The sequence below is a fragment of the Oratosquilla oratoria genome, chromosome 40 (genome assembly GCF_046742065.1).
Source record: "Oratosquilla oratoria isolate Oo_2021 chromosome 40, ASM4674206v1, whole genome shotgun sequence".
In the NCBI taxonomy this organism is placed as follows: Eukaryota; Metazoa; Arthropoda; class Malacostraca; order Stomatopoda; family Squillidae; genus Oratosquilla; species Oratosquilla oratoria.
This window is the reverse complement of record NC_134816.1, coordinates 1,552,517-1,570,775: the sequence shown is the minus strand read 5'-3', so window position 1 is coordinate 1,570,775 and position 18,259 is coordinate 1,552,517. Positions and strand designations below refer to the sequence as shown.

Here is an 18,259-nt window from a genome sequence, read left to right as displayed (position 1 = left end):
CTAAATGATTCTTAAAGCTTCGAACTGAACTACATTGCACTACCTGTGCAGGAAGTTTATTCCATTCATTAACTACACGGTTGGCAAAGTTGTTTCTACCTACTTCCAAATTGAATATATTTCCGGACAGTTTGAGACCATTGTTTCTTGTCTGATTCTCATTCAATGTGAAAATTTGGTCACTTTTGATGTTGTCAATTCCCTTTAAAATCTTAAAGACCTGTATCAAGTCACCTCTGAGTCTACGCTTTTTTAGGGAAAACAGATTCATGTGCTTAAGTCGATTTTCGCATGATTTATTTTTGATATTTGGAATCAGTTTTGTGGCTCGCCGTTGTACTTTTTCCAGTCTGTCAATGTCTTTAATGAGATTCGGTGACCATACGGAAACAGCATATTCCAAATGTGGACGAACTAACGATTTATATAGCTTGTTAATGAGTGATGGACTTTTGAAATCAAAAGATCGCGCAATCAATCCCAGAATCTTATTTGCTTTCTCAGAGGCTGAAATACACTGCTTGGATGATTTGAGGTCGTTACTGATAATTACGCCGAGATCTTTTTCACTATCCACTTTTGTTAACGAATTTCCAAATAACTTGTAATCGTACTTGCTGTTATTTTTACCTATGTGCATTACCTTGCATTTACTTGTGTTAAATTTCATTAGCCACTTTTCAGACCATTGCTGTAATTTATCTAAATCTTCTTGAATATCTAATTGGTTTGAGTGATCATTTGCCACTCCGCACAGTTTTGTATCATCAGCAAATTTGGAAACAGTAGATTTTAGTCCATGGTCTATATCATTTATATATACTATGAATAGAAGTGGCCCAAGAACGGAACCCTGAGGAACTCCACTTGCAACACTTTTCCATCCAGAAGTTTTTCCATTTAAAACAACTCTCTGTTTTCGACCTTTCAACCAATTACTAGTCCAACCTAATAGGCTACCACTTATTCCATGCAAAGCTAATTTAGTAAGTAGTCTTTCGTGTGGGACGGTATCAAAAGCTTTTGCAAAGTCTAGATATATTAAATCTATATTGTTTCTTTTGTCATAATTCGAGACAACTGTGTTGTAGAATTCGAGTAAGTTAGTCACGCAAGAACGTTTCCGTCTGAAACCATGTTGGCTATCATTTATCAAACGGTTACTTTCTAAATGATATTCGATAGCATCTCTGATGATAGTTTCCATTATTTTTCCTACGATCGAAGTCAAACTAATAGGCCTATAGTTATTTGGTTTCTTTTTGTCACCTTTTTTGAATATGGGAGTAACGTTAGCTAGCTTCCATTCTCTTGGGACATCTCCGGATATGATGGATTTCTTGAAAATAATTTCTAATGGAACAACAATCTCATTTTTCATTTCCTTTAAGATTCTTGGATGCCAACCGTCAGGCCCTGGTGTTTTATTAACTTTGAGTTTGTCTATACACCTTTTAATTGTTTCTTTTGTTATATTTACCGTAGTGAGTAAGTTTACCCCAGACTTTTCACAGGTTTCAGTTTGGAATTCACTTTGAGGTGTTTCGTTTACGAATACCGAGCTAAAATAATTGTTTAAGAGATTACACATTCCTTCATTTGAATATTCAAGTTGACCGTCAGCAGATAATAGTGGACCAATGTGATTCCTAACAACCTTTTTATCTCTAATGTAACTATAGAATTCTTTGGGATTCTCTTTGGATTTCTCAGCGATGTTCATTTCGTATTGTCGTTTTCTTTTTCTTATTGTCTTTTTTAAATCTCTCTGTATTGATACATAACTTTCATAGTCATTAGATGCACCCGAGCACTTATATTTCTTATAAGCCTGTCTCTTTTTAGCAATACTTTTTTCAGTTTCTTTGTCGAGCCACTTTGGGCGAGCCTGATTTGGGGGACGTCTGTCCTTAAAAGGAATGTAAGTTTGAATCATCTTAGTGAGCGTATTTTGAAATATTTCCCACATCTGATCTACAGGCCTTTCGTTTAATTTTTCCTCCCAATCTGTAAGCTGAAGCTCCTGACGTAGTTCTATGAACTGAGCTTTACTGAAATCGGGTATTTTAGAAGCACAAGTATCTATTCTAAAATTGTTTAGGAGTTTGAATCTGACTAAGTTGTGATCGCTATTTGCAACAGATTCACCGACTTCTACATCAGTTGCCATGCTTTCGCGGCTAGTGATCAATAAATCGAGTAAGTTTCCATATCTTGTGGGCTCTTTTACATGCTGAATTAAGTAATTGTCACCAAGAAAATCAATCAAGCGACTACCTATATGGCCATGTTCAAGGGTCATCCAATCAATGTCAGTAAAATTGAAATCACCCATTATCAATAAATCCCGGTTGCAGAAACTAGACAGTTCTTGAAATAACAGTTTGTCGTCTGCTAATGATAATGTCTTTGGCCTATATATTACACCTATATTCATTTTTTGTCCATTTGTTTGGGTTAACTCAACCCACAAACTGTCATATGCATCCTGTTTCACTTTCTCTAAAACACAAGCATGAACATTGTTTTTAACGTACAATAGAACACCCCCACCTTTCTTGTGGTTTCTATCCTGATGAAAGTGTTTAAATCCCGCAATATTAAATTCAGCTTCGAACTCTGTACCATTTAACCATGTCTCAGTTATTCCTATCATATCGAGATTTTCGCTTTTGACATACGCCTGTATTTCTTGAAATTTGTTCCTAATACTACGAGCATTAAAGTACATAGTTTTAAGAAACTCCTGATTATTTCTTTTTGACACATTTTGAGTTTCAATATCATGTCTTATATTATCATTTTGTTTTTTATTTATGCCTTGCTCTATATTATTATTATTTGGTCCTTCATTGACATTCAATGCCTCATTAACATTTCTCCTATCAAAATTAACATTTCCCCCATCACGGACATCTGGTCGATTACGGTCATCCGATCTATTTTGTACATTTTGTCCCCCTACGTCACCGTGATTCACGCCGGCCTCCCGTCGTTCAGTGACATTATGTCCGGCATCCCTTTCTTGAATTATATTTTGTCCTCCAGTGACATTATATCCTACCGTGATATTTTTTCCTCCACTATAATTACATCCCATCGTGATCTTTTGTCTTCCACTGTCATTACATCCTATCTTGATATTTTGGCCTTCATTGACATTCTGTCCGGTATCTCTTCCTAAAATTATATTTTGTTCTTCACTGACATTATATCCTACCGTGATATTTTCTCCTCCATTATCATTACATCCTATCGTGATATTTTGTTCTCCACTATCATTATTTCCCATCGTGATCTTTTGTCCTCCACTGTCATTACATCCCATTGTGACATTTTGTCCTAAGACATTACATCCTAATGTGTCATATCGTCCTCTAGCGATATTACATCCTATCATGATATTTTGGCCTTCATTGACATTCTGTCCGGTATCCCTTCCTAAAATTACATTTTGGCCTTCAATGACATTATATCCTACCGTGATATTTTCTCCTCCATTATCATTACATCCTATCGTGATATTTTGTTCTCCTTTATCGTTACTTCCCATCGTGATCTTTTGTCCTCCACTGTCATTATATCCCATTGCGACATTTTGTCCTACCTATCTATCTATATATGGATATGTAAACACACACACACACACACACACACACACACACACACACACACACACACACACACACACACACACACACACACACACACACACACACACACACACACACACACACACACACACAAATATATATATATATATATATATATATATATATATATATATATGCAAAGTAACCACTTGGAAAAAGAAACCAACGAAGCAGAGCGCTTTCGTATATTACATCTTCAGTGCAAAAGTATATAGTTAATAGAAATATGTAGATCATATATACATGAAAAAGGAACAAGGACAGTTTACGAAAGGGTAGAGAACAATTTACCCCCTGGAAGGCGGGCTGTAAGGTCTCAAGGGTCAATGCGTCCGCTAATGAGGGTAGGGCGATATTAGGTCGCAGTCGCAGGGTTACATTTTCCCTGATATTATTTTGCTTATTTCTTGACAGATAAAATTGTCAAGTTTATATAAGCCCTTGTGTATGTTGGTATTTTGATCACTGGTGGTATGGATCATACTACACTCTATTAAGTTTCTTACTATTATGTTGTTAGTATAATAGATTGCATGGGCATTCCCCAATCAATTGGATGATTATTCAATTCAATATGCTTAAAGATTCCACTGGAATTATTGCCATCCCTAACATTTTTCTTGTGTTGTTCAATTCTAATGTTTAAGGGTTTGGCAGTTTAACCTATGTAAAATTGATTACACATTTTGCAAGGAATTTTGTAAATGCATCCTTTTTTAACTTCAATACTATTATTGATGAGCATATGTTTTACTGTACTATCATTTTTAAAAACTACCTTTACGTTAAATCTTTTTAATAATTCTGTAACACATATATATATTTTTTTTCAAATGGCAAAATTAAAACATTATAATAACTAAAAGGATATTTTGGCTGAGGAGTTAGAAATTATTTCCTTGCAAAATTGTAAGCAATATTAAGGAATTGTTTAGGGTATTTTAATTTTAGCCCAATGTTAAAAACATTTCTCATTTCGTCATCAATAATATGTATGTGTGTGTGTGTGTGTGTGTGTGTGTGTGTGTGTGTGTGTGTGTGTAGAGTAATTCAACATTAGATGACAACTTCAAGACTGGGTTCTCTATGTCTAAATAATGGAAATAATTCCTATGAACAAACCGTTCCTTTCAAGTTGCATCTTGAAGGACAGGAATAGGAGCGCTCATCCCTATGCCGGATCTACAGGTTTTGACCTGTAATCCAACCGGTGGAAGCACTACAGGAATTTTCATCACTCGGGTCGTGATAGTTGGGGCCTCTCTCGCTCCAGTTCTGAAACAAATCAAACTCACGGGGTACCCCCGCCCCCATCCTGTCTCCAATGCCTCGCATTGCTGCCCGTTGCCCTATACCTACCTCGGTTCTGTCATTAGGTAGTATGTACTAGTGTATAATGTCAACCATGACTATTATCATTCTAGGATCTCTCAAGTGTGATATTTAGCTTGGGATGTATTAGTTAGGGAAAGTAATATTTAGCTTAGGATGTACTAGTTAAGGAAATTAATATTTCACATAAAATGTATTAGTTAAGGTCAGTGACATTTAGCATAAGATTTATGTTTATGGCTGTTAAGAAATGACGATGTATAGTTGTGTTGTTGCTGCATTGGAACGAAGGTATACGAGATTGGTTTATTTATACCTTACGGCTTATAAATGAATGTTATTTCATTTTTGGTTACCAATCTTTGAAGAAGCCAGTCTAGTGATTATTTATTCATGAAGGAAGAACTCGTCAAATCCAGTCAATTGTCCTAGCTTCTTTTTTGTTGTTACATCTTGTGGTACACTAGCATCCCCTTGACGCGCCAAACCGGTTTGATATTGCTGACTGATGAACACTCAATCATTAGCTATCTCTCGCCTATCTCTATCATCCAAAGCACACCCGAGAACGTAATATATATATATATATATGTATATATATATATATATATATATATATATATATATATGTATATATATACATATATATACTGTATATATGTATGTATATATATATATATATATATATATATATATATATATATATATATATATATATATATATATATGTATATATATGTACTAACTCGTAATCTAACTGATTACCGAGATTGGGGAGGTTGCTAACTGCCACCCATATAACCCCCATTTTTTTACAGTACACCTAATCGCACCAGTGGGAATGGTAAGGACTAGATCGAATCCCCCTCACGCTTCGCCATCGTAACTATTGGAATAATTCGCTAGTGGACAGCGACATCAATCACACAATTTATGACCGTCGCGCAGAGGATTCGAACCACCGCCTATAGACCCAAGAGAGTCCACAGCACACGCCTTTAACCACTCGACCACAGACGATCTAAAAGTGTACTAACTCGTAATCTAACTGATTACCGAGATTGGGGAGGTTGCTAACTGCCACCCATATAACTAGCGAATTATTCCAATAGTTACGATGGCGAAGCGTGAGGGGGATTCGATCTAGTCCTTACCATTCCCACTGGTGCGATTAGGTGTACTGTAAAAAAAAAATGGGGGTTATATGGGTGGCAGTTAGCAACCTCCCCAATCTCGGTAATCAGTTAGATTACGAGTTAGTACACTTTTAGATCGTCTGTGGTCGAGTGGTTAAAGGCGTGTGCTGTGGACTCTCTTGGGTCTATAGGCGGTGGTTCGAATCCTCTGCGCGACGGTCATAAATTGTGTGATTGATGTCGCTGTCCACTAGCGAATTATTCCAATAGTTACGATGGCGAAGCGTGAGGGGGATTCGATCTAGTCCTTACCATTCCCACTGGTGCGATTAGGTGTACTGTAAAAAAAATGGGGGTTATATGGGTGGCAGTTAGCAACCTCCCCAATCTCGGTAATCAGTTAGATTACGAGTTAGTACACTTTTAGATCGTCTGTGGTCGAGTGGTTAAAGGCGTGTGCTGTGGACTCTCTTGGGTCTATAGGCGGTGGTTCGAATCCTCTGCGCGACGGTCATAAATTGTGTGATTGATGTCGCTGTCCACTAGCGAATTATTCCAATAGTTACGATGGCGAAGCGTGAGGGGGATTCGATCTAGTCCTTACCATTCCCACTGGTGCGATTAGGTGTACTGTAAAAAAATGGGGGTTATATGGGTGGCAGTTAGCAACCTCCCCAATCTCGGTAATCAGTTAGATTACGAGTTAGTACACTTTTAGATCGTCTGTGGTCGAGTGGTTAAAGGCGTGTGCTGTGGACTCTCTTGGGTCTATAGGCGGTGGTTCGAATCCTCTGCGCGACGGTCATAAATTGTGTGATTGATGTCGCTGTCCACTAGCGAATTATTCCAATAGTTACGATGGCGAAGCGTGAGGGGGATTCGATCTAGTCCTTACCATTCCCACTGGTGCGATTAGGTGTACTGTAAAAAAATGGGGGTTATATGGGTGGCAGTTAGCAACCTCCCCAATCTCGGTAATCAGTTAGATTACGAGTTAGTACACTTTTAGATCGTCTGTGGTCGAGTGGTTAAAGATATATATATATATATATATATATATATATTGTTGGAAACGTAGAAGACACCAGACTCAGAAGTACGTAATTTATTCCCGACGTTTCGAGTCCTGTCCAAGAGTCGTCCTCAGGGGATACAATGGGATACAGAAATCACATGGTCTAAATATACGAATGGCTGTGCCCGCCGAAGGAACGCGGTAACCTGTCCGAGGTGGAAGAGAGGTGGGGGATGGGGTTGGGGGGTGGAGGGGGGTAAGAGAAGGTATAGATAGATAGATAGATGGATAGATAGGGTGTTTCAAAATTAGATGACATAACTTCAGGACTGCGTTCTCTATATGTAAATAATGAAAATAGTTCCTATGAACATATCATATGTCCGGAAGCGCTTGGTCTTCAAGTTACAGGTACATAAAACACGTTCTAACCAGAATACCTTTATCCCCGACATGTGGCATCTTGTAACACAGGATTCCGCTCAACACTATCTAGTCCCTATTTTGGTGGCCACATCGTGGATGCCAGTGCTACAATAAACGGAACTCGCATCTACCTAGCTGAGCTGGGAGCATTGTTCAAGCATATCACAAGAACATCTACTGATATGTAGGCGGCAATCCACAACTAATTGTACACGTCAAAAGCTGACCAAAAGCAAAAGAAACAATTAAAAAATTTGTCTCAAACGACCACACATAACTTGCTAATTAGCCTATCACTTCACTTGTAGCAGTACTCGTCATCACCACACAACCTATCAGGTCGCTTTTCCCACCAACCGTATAAGACTTGATTCTTGTTTCTTGTGTGTGAAGTGTTCCTGGACAACTGATTAGTGGTGCATGTTTATTGGACATGTACTCAAATCAGGATATGACAGTTATGCACTTTGTGTGTGGTTTGGCGAACGGTATTGCTATACACGCTCGTCGTCTGTACCAAGAAGGGTTCCCAGACCAAAAATGTCCCAATAGGAAAACATTTGTGCATATCCATCGCCACTTGTATGAATATGGGACATTCAAGCCTCGTGATAGCGACAGAGGACGACCTGAGAAAGAAGAGCAGATACTGGATATTGTGAATGATACTCCTGAAATCAGCACACGACAGTTGGCAAGAGAACAACAGTTGTACCCATATAATCTGCAACGTATACAGTCGTTGTCACCAAGAAATTACCCTGCACGAATTGAGTTTTGTCAATGATTCTTGGAGCAGTGCACTGCAAATCAATACTTTCCCGGCTTTGTGATCTTCACAGATGAAGCACAGTTTACAAGAGACGGAATATTCAACTTAAAAATTATTACAAAGGAGGAGCATGCCGACAGGAGACCTTTTGGTTCATAACTAGGTCGGATGCGAAAAAAAACAATAATGATAAATAAGTAAATAAATAGAAATTATAATACATACATACATACAAAATATAATGAATAAATAAATGCATAGATATAGTTATATAATAAACAAACAGGTAAATAGTAAATGATAATAGATTGACATATATATCAAAATAAATGAAATTCAAGCAAATAATAATAAACAGACAAATAATAGCAAACAAATAAATAAATGTTATAAAATAAATGGCAGGCATTACAGCATCTTGCTTAGGTGTTTATCTAAACGAATCTTAAAGCTTTGAACTGAACTACATAACAATGCGTCTGCATGAAGTTTATTTCATTCATTAACTTTACGGTTGGCGAAGTTGTTTCTACCCACTTCCAAATTAAATCTATTTCCTGACAGTTTGAGACCATTATTTCTTGTCGGATTCTCATTCAATGTGAAAAAATTGTCACTTTTGATGTTGTCAATTCCCTTTACAATCTTAGATATCTGTATCAAGTCACCTCTGAGTTTACGCTTTTTAGAGAAAACAGATTTATATGTTTTAGTCGATTTTCGTATGGTTTATTTTTTTATAAATGAAATCAGTTATGTGGCTCGCCGTTGTACTTTTTCCAATCTGCTAATGTCTTTAATGAGATTCGGTGACTATACGGAAACAGCATATTCCAAATGTGGACGAACTAACGATATATATAGCTTGTTAATGAGAGATGTACTTTTGAAACCAAAAGATCGCGCAATCAGTTCTAGAATCTTATTTGCTTTCTCAGAAGCTGAAACTCACTGATTAGTTGATTTGATATCGTTACTGATAATTACGCCGAGATCTTTTTCACCATCAACTTTTGTTAACGAATTTCCAAATAACTTGTAATCGTACTTACTGCTATTTTTACCTATGTCCATAACCTTGCATTTACTTGGTTTAAATTTCATTAGCTACTTTTCAGACCGTTGTGTAATCTATCTAAATCTTTTTGTATATCTAATTGGTTTAAGCGATTATCTACCATTCCGCACGTTTTTGTGTATCATCAGCAAATTTGGAAACAATATCATTTATATTTACTATGAATAGAAGTGGCCCAAGAACGGAACCCTCAGGAACTCCACTCGGAAAAAATTTCCATCTAGAAGTTTTGCCATTCAGCACAACTCTCTGTTTTTTATCATTCAACCCATTACTAGTCCAACTTAATAGGCTACCAGTTATTCCGTGTGAAGCTAATTTAGTAAGTAGTCTTTCGTGGGGGACGGTATCAAAAATTTTTGCAAAGTCTAGATATATTAAATCTATATTGTATATTTTGTCATAATTCGAGATTACTGTGTTGTAGAATTTGAGCAAGTTAGTCACGCAAGAACGTTTCTGTCTGAATCCATGCTGGCTATCATTTATCAAACAGCTGCTTTCTAAATTGTGCTCGATAGCATCTCTGATGATAGTTTCCATCATTTTTCCTACAATTGAAGTCAAGCTTATAGGCCTGTAGTTCTTTTTTTTTTTTTTTTTGTCACCTTTTTTGAATATGGGAGTAACGTTAGCTAGCTTCCATTCTCTTGGGACATCTCCAGATATGACGGATTTCTTGAAAATAATTTCTAATGGATCTATAATCTCATTTTTCATTTACTTTAAGTTTCTTAGATACTAACAGTCAGGGCCTGGCGTTATAACTTTGAGTTTTTCTATACACCTTTTTATTTTTTATTTTGTTATATTTACCGTAGAAAGTTCACCCTAGACTTTTCACAGGCTTCAGTTTGTAGTTCACTTTGAGGTGTTTTGTTTACGAATACCGAGCTAAAATAGTTGCTTAAAATATCACACATTCCTTTATTTGAATATTTAAGTTGACCGTCAGCAGATAATAGTGGCCCAGTATGATTCCTAATAACCTTTTTATGGACGACACATGCAGGGGTTTGGGGGGGGGGAGGAGTGATGGAGCATGTTGTAGAGATCGTATCTCCCACATTACATTTAGTTTTCTCTACTACTGCTACTACTACTACTCGTCTGGTTCGGGGAGGGTTGGGAGGGAAATAGTCCCGTCCTCCTTCTTTTTCTGGTGTTCTGCTTTTCGAACTAGAGGACTCGTTCTAGACAGGCAAGGGTGTATGTATGTATGTATGTATGTATGTATGTATGTATGTATGTATGTATGTATGTATGTATGTATGTATGTATGTATGTATGCATGTATGTATATGTATGTATATCTATATATATTCATATACTCGTATACACACACACACAGACGCACACTATATATATATATATATATATATATATATATATATATATATATATATATATATATATATAGTGTGCGTCTGTGTGTGTGTGTATATACGTGTGTGTTTGTGTGTGCGTGTGTATACGTGTGATTTGTATACCGTGTATCATATAACTCACACACCTTTAGCTTCTCTACTGGAAGCCCCTTCTCTTGTTTTGTAGTTAGTGTTTACAGAGGAAACAGACATACACCTTAAAATTGCCGACTCTGTCCGCTAGCACTCCGGAGAGAGGAGGAACCAGAAGCCCAAGGATCGGTGTGAAGGAAAGGATAAAGGCGAGCTCTTCTTTGGTGATGCCCAAAGATCTCATGTACAGCGTCATGAAGGGACTCATTGCCATGGTTCCTGTAGAGAAGTAAAGTTACAATGATAAAACATGCCGACTGGAGACTTTTCAGTCTATATAGTGATCACGTGTCCCCCCTCCCTCCATTTTTTCAGTAAAATTTGAAGACTTGAACTGTATTACTTTTATTTACTTTGGATTGCGAGATTGTTTTTGTTTACATTTTGGTTAAATATACGTCTTGACAACTTGCTACTATTATTGTGATGTATATAGAGTGGTAGTTGGAGAGACTTAGACATCTTCAGAAAAAATCTAATGAAAAGTAAAATCATCAAAATGGGAAGGAAGATGAAGTTTGCTAACGATATATTTTGTCGGAAAAGTCTGCAATTGAGGTTTGCGATCTGCTTTGTCATTAGAACAGATGAAAATGTCAGAAGCACATGTGTATGCATTTACCCTATTGTAACATATTGGAAAGGAGCAACGTTCGCGAAGTCTTGTCTCTTACTCTACAGTTATCATACCGAGCTTCAAATTCATGTCCGAGCCCAACTTGGTCTATATCTACTTACTCTTCAATTACCATATTTTGATTTAGGTTTATGTATGGTTTCTTCTAGGCTACTCCTAGTACTTATATATCTGTGTACAATATTTTGGGTGCTAGCTGGCCGAACCGGCTAAAGCATTGCTACTAGCGTCGGATGACGAGGTGACGGCGGTTCGAACCCTGTTACGGGCAAGTTGGACTAAGTGCATGGTCAATTAAATTCCACGCTACAAAACCCTCTGTAAGATGCACCGTCCTACCCTCCTCCTGATAGGGTATAGCTTGTGACGTTAAACCGAATCAATCATATAGAACTTTGTTTTTTAATCCTTTATTTTTTTCACATGACCTCTTGAAGCACTCCCATCCCAAATCAAGCAACCTTTTCTGTGCTCTCTTTGTTGCAGCTCAGGCTACTTGTTGACCCATGGCCGATCGTGACAGGACTCTCCATCCTTTTCTATCTTAAGCTAGTTGGAGCTATTCGTTCGGGTTTCTTTCACTGATGCGCACGTCCTCCTCTAAACATCTCCAATTCTTCCTTGGCCGAACCATAGGTCTCCTTCCAATGACCTCTTCCATATATATCTTCTTAGGTATCCTGTTTTAATTAATGCATGTCATGTGTTCTGCCCACCTGAGTCCTGTTGGGCTGTCCAGTTATATCTCTGAGCTCTATTTTGTGTCGTCTTCATTTGCGTCCTTATCGAAGATAGAACCTGCAATTCTTCCTAAGACTTTATTTTCAAAGATTTCAACAAGTTTTTCCATTGCTTTAGCGAGAGACCATATATCACACCCATATATCAAAACTGGACGGATTACAGTATTAAAAATTCCTATCTTTTTTATTGTTTTAGATATCGATATTTTTTTTAATATGTCCGTGAGGCTAAAACAACACCTGTCTGCAGCCCCAATCATTGCTGCGACCTCTTCCGACCTTACAAAGTTCTGCGACGTAACAGTTCTTAGGTATAGAAATCAACTATCTCCTCCATGCACGCAAGGTTGACATTTCCCCTCAACTGGGTCATTTTTGCAACTTCCATAATTTTGTCTTGTTCTGATCGATCTCTAGTGACACATTGCTGGCCATCCCTTTAAAATATGTTGTAAGGGTTTCCACATCCGCAAGACTTATATGAATGTCATTGCCATAGCTCTTTTCCTCTACCATTTTTTCTCTGTACAACCATTTCAATGCATAAATCATACTTTAGTGTTTATAATGTAGGTAATGTATTTCCGAAAATTTTGTGTTTTTGTACAAGGAGACACATTTCATTGTGTAACAAAAAACTAATGAAAAATACAAAGTACCCAGCCAAATATATATATATATGTATATACATATATATATATACATATATATATATATATATATATATATATATATATATATATATATATATTGGTGTATTTCGGTAGCAGGTTCTCATGTAGACAATTTTGATTGAAGTTCACAGCATCTTCTGCGTTCACGACTTTTTTGCTAGAACTTTTTTTGTAGAACTTCTCAGCAAAAAAGTCGTGAACGCAGAAGCTGCTGTGAACTTCAATCAATATATATATATATATATATATACAAGCACCCGGCTCCGCCGGACCTGGCTACGCCAGGTGTGCTTGGCCTTCGGCGAGGCGGGCTCCGCCCGCGGGTGCTTCGCACCCAGCCCTTCGGGCATTGATGATACACATAAAAAAGTTAATAAAACCAAAGATTTTCATCTGCCTTTTACTTAAAACACCTTAGAACTATACATTTAATGTAGTTTCTTCTTTTTTCTCTTGGGGGTGAGTTCTTCTTCGCTGTCCTCTTCTTCGCTGCTATTCTTTCTCTTTACGAAATCCTTCAACATGGTTTTAATCTCATCTATTTCGTAGACAATCTTTTCAAATCTTTCTTCGTTTTTGGTATCCTTAGCTCCGATCTTCTCCTCAATCTTCTCAATCTTCTCCTCAATCTTCTCTCCAATCTTCTCTTCGATTTCTTCAATTTTATCCTCCATTTCCCCTCGACTCAAGTAGTTCTCTTCTTCGAAGAGTTCTTCTGGTAAGATCATCGCAGCTACTTCTCCTTCTGTTTTCTCGAACACAGAACGTGATATGCTGACTATGGATTGATCGGGTTCCTCTTCTGGTATCCTTGAGGTTTCAGAGTTATCTTCAAAGATTAAATCCTCCAAAGAAGAAACTTTACTTTTATCCACATCACAGAACACCTCTTCATAAACGCAATTCACCCAAGGTCTCAACTCGTATTCTTCCCCTTTCTTTGTATATCCTGGAAAAACTATGAGGGAATCGTGGCTGGTAACTCTAGAACACGCTACGTATAGTTGACCGTGTGCGAAGCACTGTGATGAATCCAGTAGCACACCACACTTCTCAAACGTCTGCCCCTGGGACTTATTTATTGTCATAGCGTAACAGAGTTTGACAGGGAACTGGTATCTCTTGAAGGCTACAGGAGTGTCTGTTGCCTCTAAAGTAACTCTAGGAAGTAAGATCTGTGTGTTCCAACAATAACGTTCCTTCTCAAATTTGTTACCATAACTCTAGTCCCATTACAGATTTTCGGAGGGCAAATGTTCCTCATAACCATCACAATTGCTCCTTCCTTCAACCTTAATTTGTGTGGAGGAATGGAAGGGCTATCCATAAAATTGAAAACTGACGCCTGAACGTCCATCCCTTCTATTGATTCACAACCGACATCTACGCTCATGTAAACCACTTCCTTACCAATTCACTTTATTGTACACAAACTCGTTAATGATTTCGACGTCGTTGTTCGTGGGAGATATTATAGCTCTCTTTTCAAAGAAAGAGACGTTAGATATGTTCTCTCCCATTCCTCTGTACACTCTTTCAACTAACTCTTCTCTGCTGTCAACTAACACCCCGAAACCTTCTCCGAAGTGACACTCTTTGTACTTTCCTTCTCCAACTTCTAATAATTTCTCTGCAAAGTTTATGTTTTCTTCGTCTTCACTCTTAAGTCGAACGTTCTTTATCAGTTCTAACTCTTCGAAGAAAGGCCAAAAGTAACTTGATTTCAGACAACTGTTCAACTCGTCGTTCTTTCCTCCTCCTCTTACAACTGGTAATATCTGTCTAAAGTCTCCAGCACAAACGAACGTCTTTCCTCCCATGAAAATATCAAGACCGGAAAGGTCCCTCAAAGTGATATCCAGGGCTGAGATTGTGTTCTTATTTGCCATCACTGCTTCGTCCCACACAATCAAAGAAGACATAAGAAGCAATCGAGCTAGTTCGGACTTGTGCTTTATGTTGCATGTTTTTCTTTCGTTATGTTCCATCAGTGGTATCTTGAACATATTATGGGCAGTTCTTCCCCCGTGAAGGACAGTAGCTGCTATACCCGAAGAAGCCACAGCTAAAGCCACTTTACTCTTCGAACGAACTGTGTCTAGAAGAAGATTCAAAAGGAAGGACTTTCCTGTCCCACCAGGTGCATTTAAGAAGAACGCTTTGCTTTTGTTTTCCGTCTCACAACCAACACTTTCAATGATTTTATCGTAACAAATCTTCTGCTCTCTGTTTAATAGAGGGAGAGCTCTCTCCACTGTCTCGGACAATTCTTTAGAATTATAGGCTTTCTCCCTCCTTATCACGTTTGAAGACTTTTCTCCATTTCTGGAAGAAGGTAAGCCGTAGTGGACTATGTTTCCTCCTCCACAATTGAAAACTTGTTCTTGGATGTCGTCAAGAGCATCGAGGTATATTTCGTCGTTGTAATCCTTCAACCCTCTAAGATATAGAAAATCACTCGAGAAGAGATCCTTTGTTTCTTCCCAGATATCTTTCTGGTCTTTTAGATCCGAGAACACTAACATGCTAGCGTAAGTCGAACGAAGTTCTTTGCGGTCATTTGTGTAGTTTATTATCTCCAGGATAGTCTGTTTCCAAGTCTCTTCATCTTTTAAAAGACCCATAGCCTTAACGGCTTCCCTGTAAGTTCCATAGAGTACACCGTCCACCATCCTGAGGTCTTCGAAGGATTTGGGACCTCTCTTGTGGGTTAGAAGCATTCTCATATAGAACAGTTCTACTGTCTTGTTCGTTACAGCTCTTATCCTTCCAATAGCGTGAGTGTTACCTTTCCTCTCCTCCCAACATGATTTCGGAATGCTGTACTTGAAGTAAGCAGCTACTTCGTTGTAAGTTAGGGTGGCTGCGTATTCGTTAACGCTACATAATTTGAAAAATACTGTCAACTGAGTGTCTCTGTTTGCCTTCTTTTTTATGTCTGCCTTTGAGGAATCGGCGTTGAAGAATACTTCGTTTTCGTCCTTTAAATGGAGGTCCAGATTCATAACAGGAGGGTAACTACTGTGTATGGGGAATCTGAAGATCTTCCAAGTTGCTTCGTTGGAGTTAACGAATCTTGCATCCGTGAAGTTCTTAATTTCATTGATTTCTTCGGTTCCCTCGGTTTTAGTGAATAGAACTCTGTCACATCCTTTGTTGACGTACTTTGTAACGTACGCTATAGCCTTAATAGAATTTGAACACTCTACGTTTATGTGAGAGTTAAATCTCAAGCAAAGATAGGGGTTGTAAGGCACCACCCATGAGTTGTCGATAGTTACTTCCTGTCCCTTTAACTTTTTCACAAAGGAGAAACCTCCTTCTCCCACAGCTCTTCTCCTGTAGAGAGGGTAGCCGTTGTTTCCGAATTTTATCGTTGAACGGCACTGTTTCGGAAAATCTTTCTGGCACGTCCCTCTATCGTTTTTCTTCCCATTACAACACACGGAGCTTTCATCGTAGCCTATGCACGGTCCGTGTATCATGTTAGTGGTAACAATATCATACAGTTCTGGGTGTTTTTTCTTGTCGGGTATCTCGGCGGATATTAGGCTCGAAACGGTATTTTCAGTCACTTTACGTTTCATCCATAGAAGAATGTGAACGTGAGGCAAGCCTCTTTTCTGCCACTCAATGCTGTACAAATGAGCTGAGACTTCTCCGAATATTTTATCTGTTAATAACTCTCTCATTAGTTGGTCTACCTTGAGTTTAAAAACACGACTAACTATATCTGGACGATTACAGACGTTAATAGTGTCGCCGTATAGTGTCAATTCTTTCCATTTCGGATTCATAGTGAAAGTTATGAAAAAATCCGGAGAACCGTATCTTGACACAAAACTTAACGCATCCTGTTGCCTCTCTTTCGTGTATCTCGGGCGCCTCCCACGAAACACTTAGGAAGTAGCACTCGTTGTCCTTTATGGGCTGAATCACTCTTAAGAATATCGGACCTCTCTTTTCTGATTTCATGTTGGTTAAAACGGATATAATCTAATCGATTTGATTCAGCCTTCACGTAACAGTCAATAACGAACCTCTGGAACAGTGTTCGACATTGAAAGAGAGCTGTGAAACAGTTCTCTCTTTCCATAAACATAGAAGCGTAATATGCGCACGGAGAAATCTTCTTCTCGTTCCCAGCTTTGTTAGCCTTCAGAGACCGCAAAAGATACGTGTAACCCATATCTCCGTTGGGTATCAATAAAGGGTACTGGAACGGATCATAAAAGAAATTGGTGTGATCCACAAACCTAATTTTATATTTCGAATCCTTCTTGGGACTGGTTATCTTTATTAAAAGAGGATCGTGCTCGTCGTCTAGATTCACTATACCACCCACAGTCACATTTGATGTCGGAAGGTGGTAAACTCCTTTATGTTCCTTCGTTTCAAAGTTTTCAACCGCTTTAAGTTGGAGATTCATTTGTGGTATCTCTTTATGCTTTTCAATATGCAATGCTATCAGTTCCCTGGAGTTTTCTATTTCAGACAAAATCTGTCTCAAACACTTATTGTTTTCGAGAAGGTAGTTGAATATTATACGAATTATCTCCTCGTTCTCGTTGTACTCTCTTTCTTCTATTTCTCTTCTGAATTTAGTTGATTTTTTCTCCTTGCTTATAGGTGCTTCCAAAAACAACTTAGAGACTTTATAGGTTCTGAGTCTAATTTGTTCCTCTCTACTGTTATAGAAATAGAGATCTAGGAAGTTATCGACAACCCCGTTAGGTCTTCTCCGTGTTAAGTCCTTTACGTCTCCGTTGGAAAACTTTTCTTCGTCCGAAAACATACCTCGAGTCTCCTTGTCTCCCACTAATAACTCTGGCCTCACATAACTGGTTCTGTGGTATATAGCACCCTTTATCTTGTACACCATAGCTTTTTCAGCTGCATTTTCCAATTTCTTGGATGTTGCAAAGGAACTGAAACTAAAGACAGTATTAAACCCGATTGTGTTCTTAAGAAATCTTTTAGAAAGAGGGGTAACACCTTCAAATAGTGATTTGAACTCTTCGTTTTTTATCTCAGAGGGTTTCACAGCTGGGATTTGTCCCGATCTACAACACAAACCCTCTGTCTCCCTTTTCCACCTTAAAGCATCACAGTACTTGCACTTTACGTCGCCAAGTTTTCCAATGCTGTGTTCCACAACGTCGTAGGTGTCCCTTATTCGTGCTTTCAAACCACTACAGTCTTCTTCGTAATCCGTCATTTCAAGCTTTATCCACCCCTTCCCAATGTTCCTTCTTTTCCTCCCGGACTTTTTC

The 18,259-nt window shown here is 38.2% G+C and overlaps 1 protein-coding gene across 5 annotated transcripts in view; it reads right to left on the bottom strand.

Moving 5' to 3' along the window:
• The window catches only part of LOC143020618 (major facilitator superfamily domain-containing protein 6-like), a 71,606-nt gene that overhangs the window by 31,592 nt on the left and 21,755 nt on the right, over window positions 1-18,259 (bottom strand). For 2 of the 5 annotated variants that reach the window (XM_076177068.1, XM_076177070.1), the window contains one exon: window positions 10,997-11,151. The exons of 2 other annotated variants lie outside the window; for them this stretch is intronic. In XM_076177068.1, the coding sequence (XP_076033183.1) occupies window positions 10,997-11,151 (155 nt within the window). Of the gene's footprint in view, window positions 1-10,925; window positions 11,152-18,259 lie in introns of those variants that run through there. One more of the 5 variants, XM_076177073.1, reaches the window with a different exon arrangement.